Below are 19972 nucleotides of genomic sequence, written 5' to 3' on the forward strand. Positions count from 1 at the left end.
GCTCAGCCGACAAAGCCCCCGCCCCGCCCCCTTGCGCGCCAGGTGTCCACTCTGGGGGGGGGGGGGGTGCCTCCGGGTTGCCGTGGCGACGGGTGACCCCACCCACGGGTGACCCCACCCACTCCCCCGAGAGGGACCGGAGGAGGGCCCTCGAGTGATTTTATTATTCTCTGAGGCGGCGCGGGGGGGGCTCGCCTTGAGCCCCCCCCCCCCTCTCGCTGCCACCGCTACTCGAGTGGGTGTCGCGCTCTGCCTCTCCCCCCAGCCAGCCCGCCTCCATCCCTTCCTCCCTCTCGTCTCCCTCTCCTCTCCCTCGGCGTGCGTGGCACGCGGCGAAGGAGCGGAGGAGGAGGAGGTCGCGTTTTTTGGCGAAAGGGACCGCGGAGTTGGGGAGAGGCGGTGAGCATACGGACGTGGCGGCTGTTACCGCCCGCCCCCCGTCGTGGTGGTCGTCGTGGTCGTGGTGGTATCGCTGTCACCGCTGTGAGGGTGGTTCGGGGTGGGGGGGGGGTAGAAGGTGTTCTGATGAAGAGTGAACGGTGAGGCTTGTGTTGTGTTGGTGTGTTCAGCCGCTGTGTTGTGTATTTATTCTGGGTTGGGTGGTTTTTTTTGGGGGGGGAGCGAGGTTGATTATTGTTTGTTATTGTGTTTTTTTGTCGTATTTTTACGATCGTTTCAGTTGTAAACTGAACCGTGATGTTTTAATGGGGTTATTTATTTAATTATTCCCAGTGCTGCTGTGTGGAAATTGTGCAGCATTGGGAAGACTTCTACTACTCGCAGCACTTTCATCTCGTTTCTGATTTATTTTGTTCCTGCTTTTTTCAATTATAGGATGCACTGGCAGTGACATTGAAATTCTTACTCGTGTGTCTCTTTTTAAACCATTGCAGTTTATTTTATAAAAAATAAATGTGGTCAAGTTGCCCCTTGATTCTTGAAATATCTGTCGTAATAAATAAATCCCATAAATCACCGCAATTGTGATGACCATTTAAATGATTAGACAATCGTAATCTCTGAAAAACACAGCAACGAGAGAGCCACTTAACGATGCGTAGTCATTACCAACACATTTTTCATGCCGTGACAACCATTTGTCCTGTGGCGGTGAAGGGGGCTTAATAGTGTGCAGGTTATCATTCAATTTTGAAGATGAAATAAGACGAAAAAACCACCACCAACTTCGCTCCCCGCTCGCGAATCGCTCCAACAAAACGCTGCCTCTGCGCTAAATCTTCGTGCTCGAGAACAAGTGGCTTGCCCCTTCCTCATTGCCTCCCTGGTGCAAGTGCAAATGTGGCCATCGTCGTTGCCATGACCGGTCGTGCTCCACTCGGTTGATGGCTGTCGACACGGACCTTCCAGTGATGTGGCAAAATGCAAGCGTTTTCATTCCTCCCTCTGTGACTCGAGGGCTCCCGTCTGCCCTCTGGTAAGTCCCCCTTGGGGGCTTGCAATTCCTTATCTCGACTAAGGTGTATCTGGTTTGTGTTGTTGGACTGGTTGGTGGTTGTGGGCTCAGCGCAGTGACTGTGATTGTATTTACTGTGGTCTAGCTTTTGGGCGCCACGGTCTAGTTTGTGTAGACTGTATTATATGGCTCTATACAGCACTGTTCTATAATGGGCTTCAGGTCAATAATGATTCATCCCCCCACCTCCCCGACTTCCCCATACGATTTGATTAATTATCACCATTTCGTGTCACAATTCAAGGAAAGAATGGATCTTCCTTGTTTACATTGTGTTCAATGGTAACGTCTCGAGTGGCGCGAGCTGGATACGTCCCAGCAGATATACGAAGTGAAAATAATCGGTTTCTCACGGTAACATTTTGATCTATACATCCCTAGAGACGGACTCGATCTTCGTCGATGCATCGCTGCATTGTTATACCGTCCACTGAACACATCCAGACAATAACATGTTGGCTTGTGTTTTAGCCCCAGTTTAGCGTGGGCAGTCATAGGCCAGTGCAGATGATTACTGCTAGTGCAGTCTAGAATGTAAAGTGTGAATGTGTACGTACTTGAAACACTCCATTTTCCAAGCATATTTCCTGCAGCTGTTGTAATAATTTTTCAAAGAAAGCGTCGATAGCTGCTAAGGTTTAACATGTAGGATAATTTGTTATTGATTTTCGTTTGAATTACAGTTGATATATGTGGTTGAAGGGAAAACATTAGTCGGCTCTTTGCTCATGTGTAATACTTATTATCCGAGTAAAGAGTCACCGTGTTGGCATTGATTATAATCCGTCACTTCACGGTTTTCTCTTCTAGCAAGTCTGATTGGTTTAGGACACCTGTTTGGCCAACATTTTTCTCACATGCCCTTTGCTTGTTGGTGCTTCATGCTGTAGCTGGTCCCCGCTTCTTATCCACAGCACAAACTCGGGCGTTATTTATTTACTTGTTGAAAATTACACTTGGCAAGAGGCAGAGCGGTGGGGTTGTAGGACAATTTAATATTCGCCAACGTTTCCAGTGGGAGCGCAATTCCAATTTCACTCGCTGTGATTTAATGTAAACGCAAGGAGTAGCGAGCACTCTGACCATGGGCACAAACAGATAACCTGCCGGGGTACACACACATACACACACGTGACCGCGTAACCACATCCTTACTTGGCAGCCTCGGGCATCTCATGCCGCGTTCTCACAGCCATGCAAGAGCCGGCTGGCTGAGTTTGAGAACAGCTGGGCAAGTGTAGAACCAAACTGTGATCGGCTCGGTCTCATTAGGCATCTGAATCTGGCTCGGTGCCAAGCAGGTCCAGGGTCTTACTAATGACATCTTCATTGCGAGTGACGCCACCCGGTACACTTTGAGGACAGCGTCGTCACTCGCCATCTACATGCATCTCCACTCGTTCATTTACTTGTGACATCTGCGGCATAACTCGACTTTTGCAGTGCAAAAACAACCTGTTGCCACCATTGGAACCTCATTTGTCAGTAAAAATATGATAATAGTTTTTTTTCCCTTCTATCTGGCAACAAAACTGACACCTTTTTACAAGGAGTCATGTTTGCATAGACCACAATACCTGCAGTCATAATGCTAACAAAAAACACAACTCTGATAATGTGCACTGTCCTTGAAATTGATTGGTCCACACCCGAGACAGCTTTCCTTAGAGCCTAGTCTCACATGGGTTGGACCAGATGACGCCAAAAGGCGCACAACTAAAAGACAATGCATTGTCTTTGAGTTGTGCGCCTTTTGGCGTCATCTGGTCCAACCTGTTGCCACTTGAGCAGTGTTAGGCCGGCTCGGCATGGCCCCAGTGCATCTGGGCTGCACGAGTGGAAAACAGGATTAGCTCGCTTTGCTTGGACAGCTACTTGCGTTAAGCTGTTTTGCCGTGGGAAAGAGTAAAGACGGTCGGAGAGTCAGCATGTGGTGAGTGGCATCTTTCACTTTGGGAGATTTCGGGGCCATGTTCCTCTAAAAAAGAACGGCTAACATTTATACTGGTAATATGTTATTGTTTGGGGTGGCGTAAGCGGACTGAAGCATTTGTTAAACCTCGTTATAATTGTTAATTTGTAAAAACTATTATGGGTGTAGTTAGTATGAAGCCCACTCATAAACTGTACTACAGAGGGTTAAAGTTGACGTGAGTATAAGTGCTGAGCTCATGAAAATTGTATTGAATTTCAGCTTGTTATGAAAATATTGATTTGAATCAGCTCATCAGTGGCGGTAAAGGTCAGTTACACTTTCAGCAGTCAAGATATTTTCAGAGAAATAAATTATATATGATACGTAAGTGTTTATTCACAAAATTAAATATGAAAAATCAGCTGCTTGTTCAGATCGTTTACATTACTTCTTGTAGATTTACCAGTGGATTAATTGTTAGCACACCTTACTTACAATCCAGAGGTCACCAGTTCGCCTGGTGTGGCAGTTGAAACAATGACACAAGTTTCTTAGTTCTCCCTGGCTCTGTCCACCCAGCAATATGAATGGGTACAAGACATTCAGTTTATTGGCAAGTCGTATGTGGTGGGATAAAGTATGGGTATTTCCACCTCTTCCAAGACATCTGGTCGGTGTGAAAGTGTAGGCAAAACATCTCCTATAGAGAGGTTCTATAAAGCTCCCTCTAGTTCGTGGAGGCCCTTCTTCCAGCAGTGGAATGAGCAAATAAATAGCAGGGCTGCGCATTTACCCCTCATACCAGGATAAACATGTTCCATTTGCAGCTTTTGCAAGGCTCTCATGAAGCCATGTGGTCACAACATCCCATATATTCTGAGGCCCTGCCGTTGAAATTTCTCGCAGTAATTCTCAGTTATGTACTCTTTCATGTTCTCTCGTGAAGTTGCCATTATCACCGGGATCGTACGGTTCAATGCCGTTGGATATTTTTTGTATCAAACTATCTTTGCATTGTTCCAAAATCCGCAAGAACTGGGCGTAGAAGAATGATTGAGCATCGGTGTCCATTGTACACGCATTCCCCTTCATCATCCCGCTGCTGGAGGAAGGCCTCCCCACCATGTACGGGCCGTGGGGGTTAATTGAATATACTTCACCATGCTGATCAATGTGGATTGGTGAATGCGAATACATTACTGCAGACATGGGAGCACAGTACAATAGTACAACCGTGATTTTGCTGCACTGCCCTCTGCTGCCCAGAATGTAGCCCTGCAACCTATAACACGTGAATGGTGGTTGCCCATCCAGGCATTTTCCAGGCTCAAGTCTGCTTCAGCTTCGGAAATCTGATTGAAGATTGGGCACCTTCAATGTGATTTTGTTATAGACCGATTTTTGTTACAGTGCTGTTTCTATACTGCATTTGCACTCCACAATGTTGAGGGGAAAAAATAACACTTTCGGCACAAACGTAATGAATGAACGCATTTATGAACACTACATTATCATCCTTTATATAAATAATAAACTCACACCCGTGTCTCTTAAAAAAAAAAGGAGGAATGTGACATCTCAGTGGTCTCTCCGCCACTCCTAAATTAAGGGATCGATTCCGCGACCGATCAATCGATCTGAAGCCACGATGCTCAAGTAATGGTGGCACTGCAGGAGACCTCCTCGGGCTTTGCGCAGCTGCGCGATTACCCCTGGGTTTCAAACCGTTTAGTGACAGATGTTGAGTTATTGCTCACGTCGCCGCGCTCCCTCTCGCAACGCGTGGCAGTCGCATTAATTAATGCAAATACATGTAGCAGCCAAAATAGGGATGCCCGCTGCCTTGGTGTGCTACACGGGTTTAGTTCGTAAACCAGACGTTCAATCCAGGTCTCCGGTTCGACTCGATCTCCTGGCGCGACAGTGGGCCCCGCTGTCCACCCAACAGTACAAATGGATTCACCACAGCCGATCGGCAGGTGGCATGCCGTGGAGTAAAGTGGAAGAAGGTGCGGAGGCCAAAATACCTTCTTGCGGGGGTTTCAAGTGGAGACTCTTCCCCCAGCGGTGGCATGAGCAAGCAATTATAGAGCTGCGCCTTTACTTTATACGTATATAAACTGATGGTGTCAACAGATGCAGGCAGTCGGCAGTAAATGTTAATGACATTTTAAAAGAGCTCTGAGCGATAAGAATTGGGGTGGCATCTCCGTTGGTTGCAAGGAGCGACGCACGCGGTGCTGCTTAGCGGTGATGTGCCTTCCGCTGTGTCCATTCCGCTCGCAAACAATAACGTCCCAAACTGCTTATCGATGTCAAATCTTTGTCATTGGTCTATGACAAGATTCACACCTGTGAATATAATAGTGGGAGAAATGACGGTGAACGGTATGGCGCAGTTCTTAAAAATGATTATGATGTAATAATATAAAGGACTGGACACACAATCGTCAATAACACTGTGTGTGCCTTAAAAGGGAAAAAAGGTGATGTTTCGTTGAATGGCCCTTTTTCCTAAGCACACGCGACAACAAAAACATCTCGCATTCATCATCAACACTGTGGCTTTAAAAGGATAGAAATATATAATAGGTGACATTTTGGGTAATGGCCCTGATGTCATAGCATTATCAGAAACGTCTCCTATATTATATATATCTTTCCTATTATGGCCACAATGTTATTGATGAATGTTTTGAGGTTCTATTTCATGTGTTAATTTAGCTGAGCATCACAGCCAACGCAAAATCACCTAAGAATGACGTCATAATAGTTTTTTTTATTAATCTAAGGCCTCCTGATGTGTAGAGGTCATGGGGGGGGGGGGGTTATTTGAGCATACAGTACATGACCAGGTTGGCCAGTGCTGGTTAGTGCTGGCCCATGACTGGTTAAGCTATTAGCCGTGGTTGGAATCAAACTCGGGTCCGATGGTTCATTGTGTAATGCTGGACACTGCTAAGAACTGCTCCCCCGATTTTTTAATCTTGTACTATTATTTCTGCATAATTTACAATTCGTCTGTTGTATAAATTCAAAGTCTGGTAATTTGATTTTGACAATTATGTAATTCTTCACATATGAATCAAATACTACGAATAGCAAAACAAAATCATGACCCGTTGCTCAACGCGCATATAATCCTTTTACCTTCGCTGACCATCGGTGTTTTCTTCCACTTTTGTCCACTTTTCCCCTACTTATCGTGACCATTAATGGGACATCACTGAGTCATCCACACCATCTCAAGATGCTATCAAACAGCGTATTGGTCTGGAAAGCGAATAATAGGCTGATAAGACTAAAAAACATATTTGTATGTAATTATATAGATGCTTGTCTGTTTTCTCTGTGTGGGTTAATGGGGGGGAGGGGGGGGTTGGACTATACTTCTCCACACTGCCCAGTGCCGTTTGGCGATGGCTTGGGGAGGATAGGTGCATAGTACAGTACAACAATGGTATTTGCAGCATTGCTCGCTCCTGCCCACATTGTAGCCCCGTAGTAGCCTGTAACAACCTGTCCTATCCATGTGGTCACTCCAGCCAAGTACACTCCAATACATTTATTTGGTGTTGTTGCATTGGCAGTGGTGTACGAGCACAGTTTACAAAAAAATAAGATCAACATATTTGTCAACAACATTGTGGTCTTTAAAGGAAAAAGATCTCATGTTTTGGCACTGACCCTCGTTCATGGCATCCTTTTTCATGGCACAAGCAGAAGGGTCATTGCCAGAAACGTTTCCTATATATTAAAAAAGTGTTATTCCTCTTCAGGCAATTTCTGGCCGACGTAAGTTTTTTTTATAACATTCACAGTTGAGCTGTGGGTGGGGAAAAAAACCATTGATTTATGGAAAGGCCATAGATAGAGCAGTGGTGGCACATGCCTGTAATCCAGCACTGGAGGGGAGGATTGGTGGATCACTCAGATATTGTAAAGCTTCCTTCCCGTGGGTGTCGGCCTTTCTTCAGTTATGTGCTATGGAGAAGACCCATTGCCCATAATGTCGCCTGTGATGTGTATATTTTCGTTAAGGCAGTCGTATTGACGAATGTTTGAGTTTTTTTGAAAGTACAATCCAGGCTTTTGGCTTCCGAGGTCTGATAAGACCGGGCGCATTCCGGATGATTTGACCAAAGGCCTGTCTTCATTACACAGTCAATAATCCTTCCAGACAGACACACAGGGCTTTGGATGTGAGAATGGTTTCCTTGGCTGCTTGCATTGGGTCATGCGTGTGGCCAATCAAGTGGTGTGTGTGTGTATGGCACAGATAGTGTCGTTTCTAGGTACATAGTGATGCAAAGATTCAAATCGGCCCCGACACTCACGAGACGTGCATCGATTTGTGCGCGTGCGTACGAATTTATGATTTAATTTTACCCGAGTATGCATGTGAGAACCAATTATTATTAACGATATGCATGTGACGTTTAGGGTAATGAAGGGAATGGGATTGTACAAATCAAATAATAAACAATGGTAAGGCAATGGTGACAGTTAGACGGAAAAAATAAATGATTAATCCAATACCGACCCTAAATCATCACCAATAATAAAATCTCTGGGAACAGGGCTCTATTGTGAATCTTTTCAACAATGCATTGCAGTGCGGTTAAGTCCCGTCACATTTACTAACACAGCTGGAGATTTTGGTCTTACTGCTGAAATGTGAAAAAAATGTAATGAAATGCATTTGGGTTGTGGTTTTATTTATTATTACTACCCGAAAAGACCGAGGCACACTGAGGAAATCTACTTCAAAGCGTTCACACTGGCCTGTGGCTCGAGCTCCGTGTCAATCGCGTATTCATTTGTGAGCCAGTGCCTCTATAAACGCCTTTGTGATGTGTACAGTGCTGTTAACGCTGCTGGCTTAGCCTGTCGTTTTGGAATCGCTTAATTTACTCACTTTAGCTAGAACTGCTCTATACCACCATTAAACGTGTTACGAGGAAAAGTAAACAGTTTTGCGCACGTGTAAACTTCATTTTCTGTTTGTCAGTGTTCCCCCGCCATATGTTTAACAGCGCCATTGTGTGCCTACCTTTTTACGATCGATAATCTGAAGGGCAAAATGACCTTTGTATTTTTTTGTAAGTTCCTGCTCTGAGCAATAAGCCAAGTGCCGAGCACCAGACAGCCGATGCCCTTCACCGAGACGGCGTCCGTGTCTCCCAGCTGTGCGCGTAATGGCTCACCCCCAACCCCGGGGTGATTCGACGGCTCATCGCTATTCCAGGATCTTAATTCAAGAGCCGAATGGCTCACAGGGCTATACCAAATAAACTGAGACTGAAAACTGAATTCGATTCGACAAAGATTCATTTAAAATTTTAAAAAATGCTCAATTTTTATTGTTTATGCCGTATATATTGTGTCTTGATTGTTTTGTCGCATTCACTTTTGCTGTCGTAAAGGCATATTTGCATGTATTTTGTATGATTTGTATATGTAGTTGAATCTTTGGCATTCAGTTCATTGTTTATATCACGAGTGTAAGAGTAGGTTTTAGTCAATAAAATAATGAATGTTAGACACGATACATTTTGGATTTATATAGCATCTAAATTCCACTTCATCTCAAGACGCTTTTCAGAAATAGGGGACATGTATTTTGTAGCGAGGTAATCGTGAGAGGAGTAAAGGGAAGGTCTTGATCCTAAACTTGAACATCAGTGATGGCTGGGAAAAGGGAATTCCAGATCTTTGGGGGCAGTAGAGGAGAATGAGTGACATCCCATTGAGTAAAAGTTAACTGTTGGCTTTGGCAGAAAGGTTTGTTTGCTGGAGCAAAGAGTGCATGGAGTGAGGGGAGTAGAGTGAGATGAGAGGGGAGATCTAGGCAGGGGCTAGTCCAGGCGTCGGCAACCAAAATACTGTAACAAGAAGAGGCATTTTTTTCGAATTCAGTAATAACTCAATATTTCAAGAGCCGCAGTGCATGTGAATACGAGACGGTCGTCTTTCATAAATAACGTCACTAAGGAGCCCTTAAAGAGCCGAAAAAGCTGCTCCGGAGCCGGAGGTTTGCCGACCCCTGGGCTCGTCCATGGAGAATTTTTAAGATGTTAAGTTCGATTTAGAAATTGACCCGGGACTGGATTGGGAGCCAGCGATGAGATTGCCTGCTTCAAATTCCGAGAATTAATCACCTCCTGCTGGAATAGGCAGTCAGATCCATCATCTTTCACCAATACAGAACTCCCTTCTCCAGTGGCGTGTGACCACGTGGTACGTTTGGTGAAAATTGTTTGAATTGACATAGTGTCTAAGGTGGAGCTGCAGCTAAAGATTGTGTACAGAAGTAGGGCATATTAATCGTGGGAAATCATGAAACACCATTAAGGCAAAAACGCGTTAGTATGTTTATATTCGTTTGTCAGGTCATAGGAGCAAACACGACGGAGGAGATGATAACCTAAACAAGATGAGCATTCAAATTAATAAGAATCTTTATATATACACTTGAGGAATCTGATGAGCCGTAAAGTTATTTTTCACAAATGTCCATCAGGTGTCACAGATGTCTAGCAGGACATCGGATGCTCGTGCATCTTTATATCCACGAATCTGGAATTATAGCAAAATATTCCCTTAAATTTCGATTTAAAGCTTTCGTGACTGCAGGAATTCATCTTCTTGGTTTTTTCGGTAAAGTCACGTAGAAGGGAAGACGGCTGCTTGCGTTGTGGCCGAAACGTCATCAGAATTGTTTTATTATGTTTTATTTTTATTATTTTATTACTTCCCTTCTCCGTGACTTTACCGAAAAAACCAAGAAGGAGAAAAATATTCCCTTGTTGTGCTTACCTCTAGGTTCCCTTTAACAGCACAGAACGTGAACAAGTATATACTTTCGAGTTTTATTATTATCAATTATATTGCATCATATATTTTTCAGATGATGCTCTATGCTTTGTCAATCTTATTTGACAGACAACTATTACAGTTTTACCATGTTTAGTGGTTGTCTCCCTGTCACAGGTTGATTCACAAACCGTACCTCTCCATAACAAAGGCTCACCCTCTTAACCCTCACCTTACCATATTAATAAAAAGTATGCGGCCCTTGCCCCACCACCTTCTCCAACCATTATATAAACGGAGTGGTAGCTCCTGCAATCTCTCATTTACTTGATACAGCTGTCGTGGCTGTGACGGTTCCACCTGAAGACGGAAGCTTGTGTTGCCTCCGAAACGTCGTGATTTTTATTTTATTTTACTTTTTTAATGTTTTACCTACGTGACTTTACCGAAAAAACCTAAGAATATGGACAATACATCTCCTCCATATCTGTCTTTCCATATAAAAATATATAGCATTTTCCACACAACCCATCCGGCCCACGGCCTTCTGGGATTGTGTTACTTTCAGCAGCATAGATTCAGTCCAAGCAAACTCTGGACCTGTTTCCACTTACGATGTCTCACAGGCAGTCAGGCCTGTTTGAATAAGTGCTGGTGAACTGCCTGATGTTATAGGCAAGGAATGTTCTGGTTTGTAGTTTTGGTAACGTATAAGAATGTCGTTTTGCTGTACTAATTTGCACCAAGTTTCCCCTTGATATATATAGCTATTACTCCGAATGGGTTCTTGCCTGGTAATTATAACTCAGGCTCATCTATCATTAAATATTATGATTGCTGTACTTATTTAATCCCAAGTCTCTCTTGAAAATAGACCTCCTACTCCAACTAGGCCCTACATATTAGAGGTGGAACGAGTCATCAATTGATAGTCATTCTGAAAGCTCACGAGACATCTATTATTTTACGCATATGAATTGATGTTTATCCATTTGTATATGTTGTGTTTAATGGGTGAACTTGACCTCTGCAGCTGCGAGTGGCTGCTATATCCACCACACTGTAAAGAAGGTTATCGATTTCTGAATCGAATCACGATTGTGCATTGAGACGATTATGGAAATACCATGGGGGGGGGGGGTAGGTGGGGTGAATCAGTACAACTTCGATCTTTATTGCAGTGTAATATTCTAACAAGGCAACCACGCTGGGTGGCTTGGGACGCTTCTCCCATTACTCGTAGAATCTTCAATACGTTGCTTTAGTTTGACTGTTGCAATCTTTGATATTGACACTGAATTCTAAGAACCCTAAATACACTTGCAGTGTTCCACAGGTCTTAAATGCACTGGTTGTGAAAGTGTTTCCCTCCTTTGAGTTATTAAACTGTTATCAGTCGAAGTAAAACTATTCACCTGCTGTTTGATGTCTCACTCGCCACTATTGAAGACATCGTAGATTTTCGTATAATTTGCTGTTGCGCAAATAGAGAATTTTGAAAACGTGTTTTTTTGTACGTTCTGTGCTGACGCTTGTGAATGTCTTTATTTCACAACGAGAGATCAGAAGTTTCATTTCATCGAAACCTCATCGTTTTTATACGTGTACACTGGAAGAAAGCGACATACATGTGACGTGACCTAACACATACAGTGTGTAACTTTGTCCCTGTGGCAGTAACTACAAACAGAGCAACTCTTTGCAATTATTGGTGATTTTAAGTGTGCCACACAGCGCTTGACGGGCCAGGTGTGCGTGCGTACGTGTGCGTGCGCGTGTGGTATCCATCACCAGGGGCGGCAAATTTCCGGCACCAGCCAGCCAGCCCTGAGAGCCCCCCCGGAGCGCCTGCGAGCTGTCGAGGAGTCCAACCGCTCGCTCAAGGCCGAGGTCAAGAAGCTCAAGCAGGAGGTGCAGCGCTCCAAGCGCCTGGTCAGTCCTGGCAGCAGCAACAGCTCGCACCATCACCCGCCTGCCCCAACCCCCCCCCCCTCACGGCATTCATCACCCGTCAAGTATACAACAGAAACAATAACAGTTTCAATATATACAGTATCTGAAAACACATTACGTTTGGATAGAAGGAGGCATCAGGGATGTTGAGGAGGGGGGGCGGTGGGCAGGGAAACATGGGAGAGAGTAGAGAGAGAGCGACACCGCGGCCTAGCGTGAGATGAAGCCACCGGGACTCGGCACCAAAAACCACGACAACAATAACAACAACGAGCCCGAGGGACAGCAGGGGCAGCCTGCGCAACGAGTCCCCACGGTACCTTTGAGGAGCCCTTCACCAAAAGTCTATTTCACAGGAGTGAGATGGAATGTGGCGTCGCAGAATCATGAGGGATAATGTTGGCGCCGGGGGGGGGGCGTCTCTTAGCAGTGCATAGAACACGGCTGCTGATGATGATTAAATATCAGAACAGGGCTTATTATTAAAACAGTGCTCATTCTTAAAACAGTGCTCATAATAATCACACAGCTGTATTTATAAACATTGAGTAATAGCTTTATAATGTAAATAGTGTCATCTTTTAAATTTTTTCTGACTACATGAAAATTTGTGGTTCTAAACAAGACTAACATTACCCTGAATTTTAGTTGTGTCATTCCTCAATATATATTTATCGCTTTTATAAGTAGATATACAAACATACGTACAGTGCCTAGTGTGTACAACTTCCTTTATATTCATAAAGCATTTAAAAGCAACCACGTCCATGACACTGGACAGTAGCAATACGTGAGTGGCACTGAATTGCGGGGAAGGATGAGAGAATTTCTATGTGTAACAATAAGTACTTGTACAATATAGATGAGTTTAGTCATGTATATTCACCTCATTCTTCGTGTATACAGCGTGTGCATGTTCACTGCGTATATGCCGATGAATAGCGAGCATTTTCGAACGAATCCTACGGTGCATGACCTCATTAGAGTTATCGTGCCGTGTACAAGTGTGGGCATTGATTATGGGTCCCGGTTCTTTTATTTGTTCACGGACAAAAAAAAACACAACTGCATTATTCTCCCACACCCTCGGAACGCTTTCCCATGGGTCACAGCTCCATCTGTCCTGAGCAGTGATTACACAACTGCACAGCAGCAGCACTGCTATCGCTGCAGGCAACCCTTTTTGGCCCGTGTCTAAATCACCGATGGAGGGGGAGGTGGTCAGGTGGCCCAGGGATCACAGCTCTGGGCTGACATCCAGGGTTCGAAGCTGGGTTTGATCCACCTGTAATTAAGACGTATTCTCAAACGAAGTGAGTCCGTGGTCTCAACCTGGTCGCCAATGACTTGCTTAGTCTATTGCGTGTCAACAATGCGTCGGGCAACTCGCTGTCTCTCCCCCTGTCACGGTCTTGTGCCATCTCAGGGCTCTACCTACACACACAAAGCGCCTGTAGATGCTGTATCCTTCTGCACTGTTTGGTTCCACTTTTTCAGCTGTTGCCGTCGCCACCTTTTACCATTTACTGAGACCCCCATAAAGGCCCTCGTCCAACTGTGGATCGACAAAAAGGGCTGTACGTCTGCTGTGCCTTCTCTTCAACGCTATGCTTATGTATATATTTGTGGTTCAGTGAGTTCATGTGGCGTTGTTTAATGACCAATGTGATTCATGCCTGATTGGTCCTTGTTTGATCTCACCAGTGGTTGCGCACAAAAACTCAATCATAGTAACTTCCGCCCCTGAGAATTAAAGCTATCACTTTGACTGTCGGTGCAACAAACATGTCTTCTCCAAAAAGCAAATAGATAAGAGAGGTAACTTGAAGGGATGTCAGAAATACTTCTGCATGATCTGTTTCCGCGGGCCATTCTCCAACCTACAGGATGATGCTCTGCATGACTTCTGATAGTATAGATCATCTCGTGATGTTTCGATGAAGGTTATTGGCATTGCTCTCTTGATGCAATTGCTTCTTGTCAAAGAGGGTTTACTGAGAGAGAGACCCAGGCATATACAGTAAGCCCTATTCGGACATTTACATCCGAACACTCGTACTGTGCGAATGTAAATCCTGGCCAAAGCGTCAAGCGCTTACTCCTCATTCGCTTCAAGAAATATTCTGAAGCAGATTAGTGCTGGATACAGCCACATTTGGCAATGTGTTTTTATTTGATTCTTAATGTATTGATAGTTTAAGGTACAATTTTATTGAGGTACTGTGTGTTGTCTTAGTGTGGTCTGAGACTGTTTTTGCTGTTGTTTTACTACCTTTCCCAAGCTTGGGTAATTGATGATGCAATTTGAACTTATATGCCTTATTTATTAAAGGGGCATCAGGGTGGTTTAATGTTATATTCCTCATCTGGTATGCAGGAGGTCGGGGGTTCGATCCTGACCCTGACAACTGTATATTTGGAGTTGGCATGTTTACCTTTCCTATGCTTTGCACTCCTATCGTCTTTTTGTATTGTTTGTTGAAGTAATGTTCTGACCCGCCCCTACTGCACATCTGTAAAAAAAGAGCTTTATTGCTCCTCAGATTCCTCCAGTATAAATAAATATTCTGATTCAGCTTTGTGCCGAGCAGAACAGATGAGTTTGTGCTCGCAGAAGTAATGATAATAATTATTGGAGGACACACAGCATAAAGAGCTAAGCTACTCTGGGCATTTATTGAGAACAGGCGGCAGTGGCCTTGACAAGATAATCACACGAGGATGGAAACACAATACAAGACATGTTGGGCTCATAAAGCATCTCGGCACACTGTCGTCTGCATCTCGCGACGCCGCACGGAAACAGTCGGCATATTTCTTTCGTACGGAGAGAGAGACAGAGTCATCGACAGAGAAAGGAGGCAATAGGACAAGGCTGCCAACATGACGGGTAGACAGCGATAAAGGAAACATGGGAATGAATCTCACAGTGGAAAGAATGGCACCAGAGCGGAGAGAGTGGAGGGTGCACAGCATGGATGCCACGAACATCCACGTGGGATCCGCTAAATTAATGAAGGCACTGTGGTCACTTTGGTGCTGCAGGTGGCAATGTTTTTAGCCCGGCTCCTTTAATGAGCTCCTTTATTACAATGTTCTCTACATTGCCGACTTGTAGTGTTCAGTCGTACAAATAAAGCTCTGGCCTCTTTCATGGGAGGACCACTCCAAGTCATCTTTGTTGTTCAGTTAGCATTGATCGTGGAATCCAGGCAATTTAAATATTTAAAAAAGTATATAATATATTTTTTAGGCAGCCCTTTTGTCTCGAGCACGGGGAAGTGCTCATGTCCAGTGCACAGCCATGAGCCAGTTGTAAAAATGCCACATTTCCATAGAGTTTGGTGAGACTTTCTATGGGACAACATCTTTGAACCATTGGAACCTCCTTTGCCAGTAGCAAAATATGATAATTGGTTTTTTACCCTTTTAGTGCGCCTTTTGGCATTATCTGGTCCAACACCATGTGAGACCAGGCTCTAAGAAATGCTGTCTCGGGTGTGGACCAATCAATTTCAAGGACAGTGCATACATTATCAGAGTTGTGTTTGTTGTTTACATTCCGACCGCAGGTATTGTGGTCAATGCAAACATGACTCCTTGTAAAAAAGGTGTCAGTTTTGTTGCCAGATAAAAGGGTAAAAAACCAATTATCACATTTTTGAACTTGCGTCGAGAGTCGTGTTCATTTTAATCACCCCAGAGCGACAAGGGGGGTCTGAGTAGACTTCCGACCAGGATTTGGAGACTCTCACCCGTCCGATTGCGTGCCCCTCGCTCTGCCACTGTGCCAAATCGGCTGGTTAGACGCATGCCTACACGTACACCCGCCTTGTCAGCCCACTGCTGGATGAGGATCTCCCCCACAGCTGTTTGCAATCATGAGGTTTATTTTACCTTGCTTGGTCACGCTGGCCAAATACTGATTGGTAAAGGTGGGAAGAATTCAGCGCAGTGATGGATTTAGCCTCGCTGCCTTCTGCTGCTCACCATGTAGAGTCCCGCCTAAGCCCTATGACAACCTATTGTGTGTGTGGTAACCCATCAAAGCGCTCTATCCTCGCTCAGCTCCCTACCCAGCTTCCGAGATCTGGTGAGACAGCATACATTCCGGGTGATTTGTTCATAGGCAGTAGTTAGGGCGAGCTCAAGTGCTGGCTGCGCATTGTGAGGTCCCATCCAACGCCGACTGCCATTGGAAATGTGCCACGTTTTATTCTCGGTCAAGGCAGCTACGACCGTGGGCATTTGACCTCTAATCGCTTATCTGCGGTGTACATCCACATAGACATAAAGCGATCGGCCGGTAGAGCAGTCGTATTGTTGAGTCATTTGTGGCGGTGTCGTAAAGTGTGGGTAGGTAACCTTTCATCATAGTCATCATCCCTGCCACCGCCACCACCATACCCTTTTGATCAATATCGAAAAGTAAAATGACCTTTTGAAAGTGAGTGAGTTGAGCAGTAAATGCAGGACACACACCACTTCAATCACCATTGCAAAAGTCTATGTTGTGTGTGTGTGTGAGATGAGTGCTTTCATGTACAGAATGGCCTCTTTATCCTTGCATAACATCCGGTGTTGCTATATATAGATTTTAAGTTTAATTTATTTGGTATAGCCCTGTGAGCCATGCGGCTCTTGAGTCGGGTGCAACCGCAACAAACAATATATGAACAGAGAACATCTTAAAGCGACGACGCACAAGAGACACATCTAGTTCACTGTTCGGTGAACTAGATGACCTGAGTTAGATTCCCATCCACAGCTAGCATCAGCGGCGAGCAATATCTGAACCGGCCCTGTCCGCCCCACCACTTCACTGACCGTCACCAGTCAGAGGTGGTGAAGTTCGGCCTGGGGAGGTCTTCATCCAGCAGTGGGTTGACAAGGGGCTGCAAATGAGCCAAATAAAGATGTTGTCTGCTTGTACTGCAGCTATGTATACGATATGTGATGCTGTGAGATTAATGGAGTGGATGTGCTTCGTTATGTAACTTCCAATGTGCCTATACATAGCAGCACACGGATCACGGCTACAACGCTTAGGTGCGAGCCTTGAAATATGATTGATAATTTGCGGAACTAACGGAATGAATATCACTGTCGCTCTGTTTTGGCACGAATTTCCTCTCGTCTCTGAGTGTTGTGTACTTCACATGTCTGTGCCGTTGAATTGCTTGCACGTGTCTGTGATCTTTCCCGAGTCTTTGTTCCAGCGCTCCTGTGCGGCTTTATTGCTCTATTTATATTGGCGGACGCTTTGATGTCTACGTGGGGTTTGTTGTCTATGCATCTGTGCTTCCGACTTGGTGTGAGCTTTGTGCGGTGATGCTTTGCTCCCCCTTTTAGTCTCTCGTCAGTCGTATGTGCACCCTCACGCGTCTGTTAGGTAAATTTTTGTTCTCCACTTACGCATCTTTTATTAAATCCTTTATATTAAGTTCACTTGCTTGCTTGCTTGCGCGCTTACGACCGTGCAAATCTTTCAGTCGTTTTTTAACCCACTTCCCGTGATCCAATCGAGCTGACATTTTGCACACAGACTCGTTGTGCGTGACAATTTATTTTCGTGAAATTTTTTTTCCATCACTTTACACTTTTTAGGAATTTTTTTTTAAATTTAATTACCAATTGCTTAATGGTGGCAGGCAATCATCTGACCCATAGGTGGCAGCCATCTCAAGCCAGAGGATGAGAGGACTCTAGCCGTCACGCATATAAAGGATTTATAGTGAAAAACTTTGTTTTTACGGGTTAATTTTTTTTTCAATAAAATAAAGGTCTAGCATGAACACACTCGCTGTTTATAAAAAAAATCATTTTAGCTCACCATATTTCCATCCTGTCTTAAATGGCAGATACCAAAGCAGATTAACAAATCTAGAAATGAAGCTTTCGTGATTGCAGGAATTACTATACTGGTTCTTTCGGTAAAGTCACGTAGGTAGATATGAAATTAAATTTTAATAAATCACAAATAAAATACAATTTAAATAAATCACAACCTTTCGAACGCAACACAAGCACTCATCATTAGGTGAAAATGGGGCAAAACACATAGCGAGGGAACACACAGAGGGAGTTAGCGTCTCCCATCTTCTTGCTGTATTTGCCTCCGTGCAGTTAGCCGTTCTCTGTGTGCTCTGTGTGTGATGTCCCTCTGTGTGTTCCCTCGCTATGTGTTTTGCCCCATTTTCACCTGATGATGAGCGCTTATTTAAATTGTATTTTATTTGTGATTTATTTAAATTTAATTTTATTTCTACATACGTGACTTTACCGAAAGAACCAATGACTACAGATTAACAAAGCAGGAGAGAGAGAAAACATTATTCTTAATCGACCTCCATCCTCATCTTTTTCGTTCCGCTTAAATCCAAAAAGCATGTCTGCATGCTGAAACCGCATTTTATCCGCAAATATGTTTAAATAAAAACGCAGTATCACCTGGGATATAGATTCGTTTGTGCCCGACTTGCAATCTAGATCGAAAACTCATTTCCTTAGTTCTGCCTTTTGTGTTTAGTTTGTTGTCCTTCCTCCGCACCTCCGATTAGCATGGTCGGCTACGTACGGTGCGAAAGAAGTTCAACATGCATACATGCAATCTCAAGCTGACGGGTTTAAAACCTCTTTCCGTCTCTCCACCGACATCATAGGTCCCCATGGAGGGAGTGAATTGACAGTAACCGAGGCCTCTCTCGAAGCTCCCAGTCAAGCTTCACTTGGTGGGAGGGTCACGCTTTCACCTCTGCCGCCCCCACTGTCTGGAATATCTTTCCCCTCAGCCATTTGTGCTGCTGAGCTTCTGCCCCTTGGCCAAATCCTGGGGTCAAACCCGTCCTCTTTAACTCTGCCTTTGACGAACTGTCGATTTCTTGCTTTAAATAAATAAAGCCTTCTATGAATGCAGTTGCGCTCACACGCTGTGTACATCCACACTGCATTGTATTCTTGTGGTGGGGTAAAATTCGCAAACCCCATTTGACCAGGAACCTGAATGAGACATTTAGAAGAGGTTCAATACCTGCGCAAACCCCACTCTTGTGAAAGGATGACGCTCGGAAAGCCGTCGCATACAGTAACCTACGACCAAACCACTCTTAATGGGGCAGATCTCGTCAAGCTAAGTGGGATTTGTACCTGGCAAGTACTTGAATGGCAAGCTGCTGGGAACACCATGTTGTTGTCAGCACTGTGCAACAGATTCCATTGTTGTATAGCATTGCTCTGCATCCACCTCTGTTGCTCACGACCATCATCAACGCATGCTGACCAGCGTGGCGGAGTGTAATCAGATAACCCCCATAACCCCTGCAGGTGTTGAGAAGCCCTCAATTCAGCAGTGGTTTGACAAAGGCCTCTGCATGAACACATGCGGAGAAGGCTGGATACTATACGTAATCAGTCCACGGTTCTCCCACCCCTCCACCACCTGACCTTCTGCCAGGAGGGTGAGCTGAGCAAAAAGAGGAAGGAGGCCGAAGTTTTGGAACAGGACGTCAAGAAGCGGAAGCGCCGATGCCAAGACCTGGTGAGTAGCGCGTGAAGGAGGTGCTGCTTTCCTGCTGCCCGTTCATAACAGCGGCACAGGAACGCTACTTGACAATATTTCACATGCCATTTTACCTTTGAGGAGATGGTTCGTGAGTTAATCTGTCAGACAGGAGAGGCTGAGTGAGTTAGCCTGTCAGAAGAGGCTGAGTGAGTTAGCCTTTCAGGACAGGGTGAGTGAGTTTGCCTGTCCGCAGAGAGTGAGTGAGTTAGCCTGTCAGGACAGGGTCAGTGAGTTAATCTGTTATGAGAGGGAG

General features: G+C 44.8%; 1 protein-coding gene across 4 annotated transcripts in view; it reads left to right on the forward strand.

Annotated features, from left to right (window-relative positions):
* LOC144719507 (RIMS-binding protein 2-like) overlaps positions 1 to 19972 on the forward strand; it is a 148574-nt gene that overhangs the window by 68542 nt on the left and 60060 nt on the right. For all 4 annotated transcript variants that reach the window (XM_078595495.1, XM_078595497.1, XM_078595494.1 and 1 more), the window contains 2 exons: positions 12000 to 12137; positions 19612 to 19695. In XM_078595495.1, coding sequence (XP_078451621.1) covers positions 12000 to 12137; positions 19612 to 19695 — 222 coding nt within the window. The remainder of the gene's footprint in view (positions 1 to 11999; positions 12138 to 19611; positions 19696 to 19972) is intronic.

This window comes from Lampetra planeri, chromosome 6 (assembly GCF_965212315.1).
Source record: "Lampetra planeri chromosome 6, kcLamPlan1.2.h2, whole genome shotgun sequence".
Taxonomy (NCBI): Eukaryota; Metazoa; Chordata; class Hyperoartia; order Petromyzontiformes; family Petromyzontidae; genus Lampetra; species Lampetra planeri.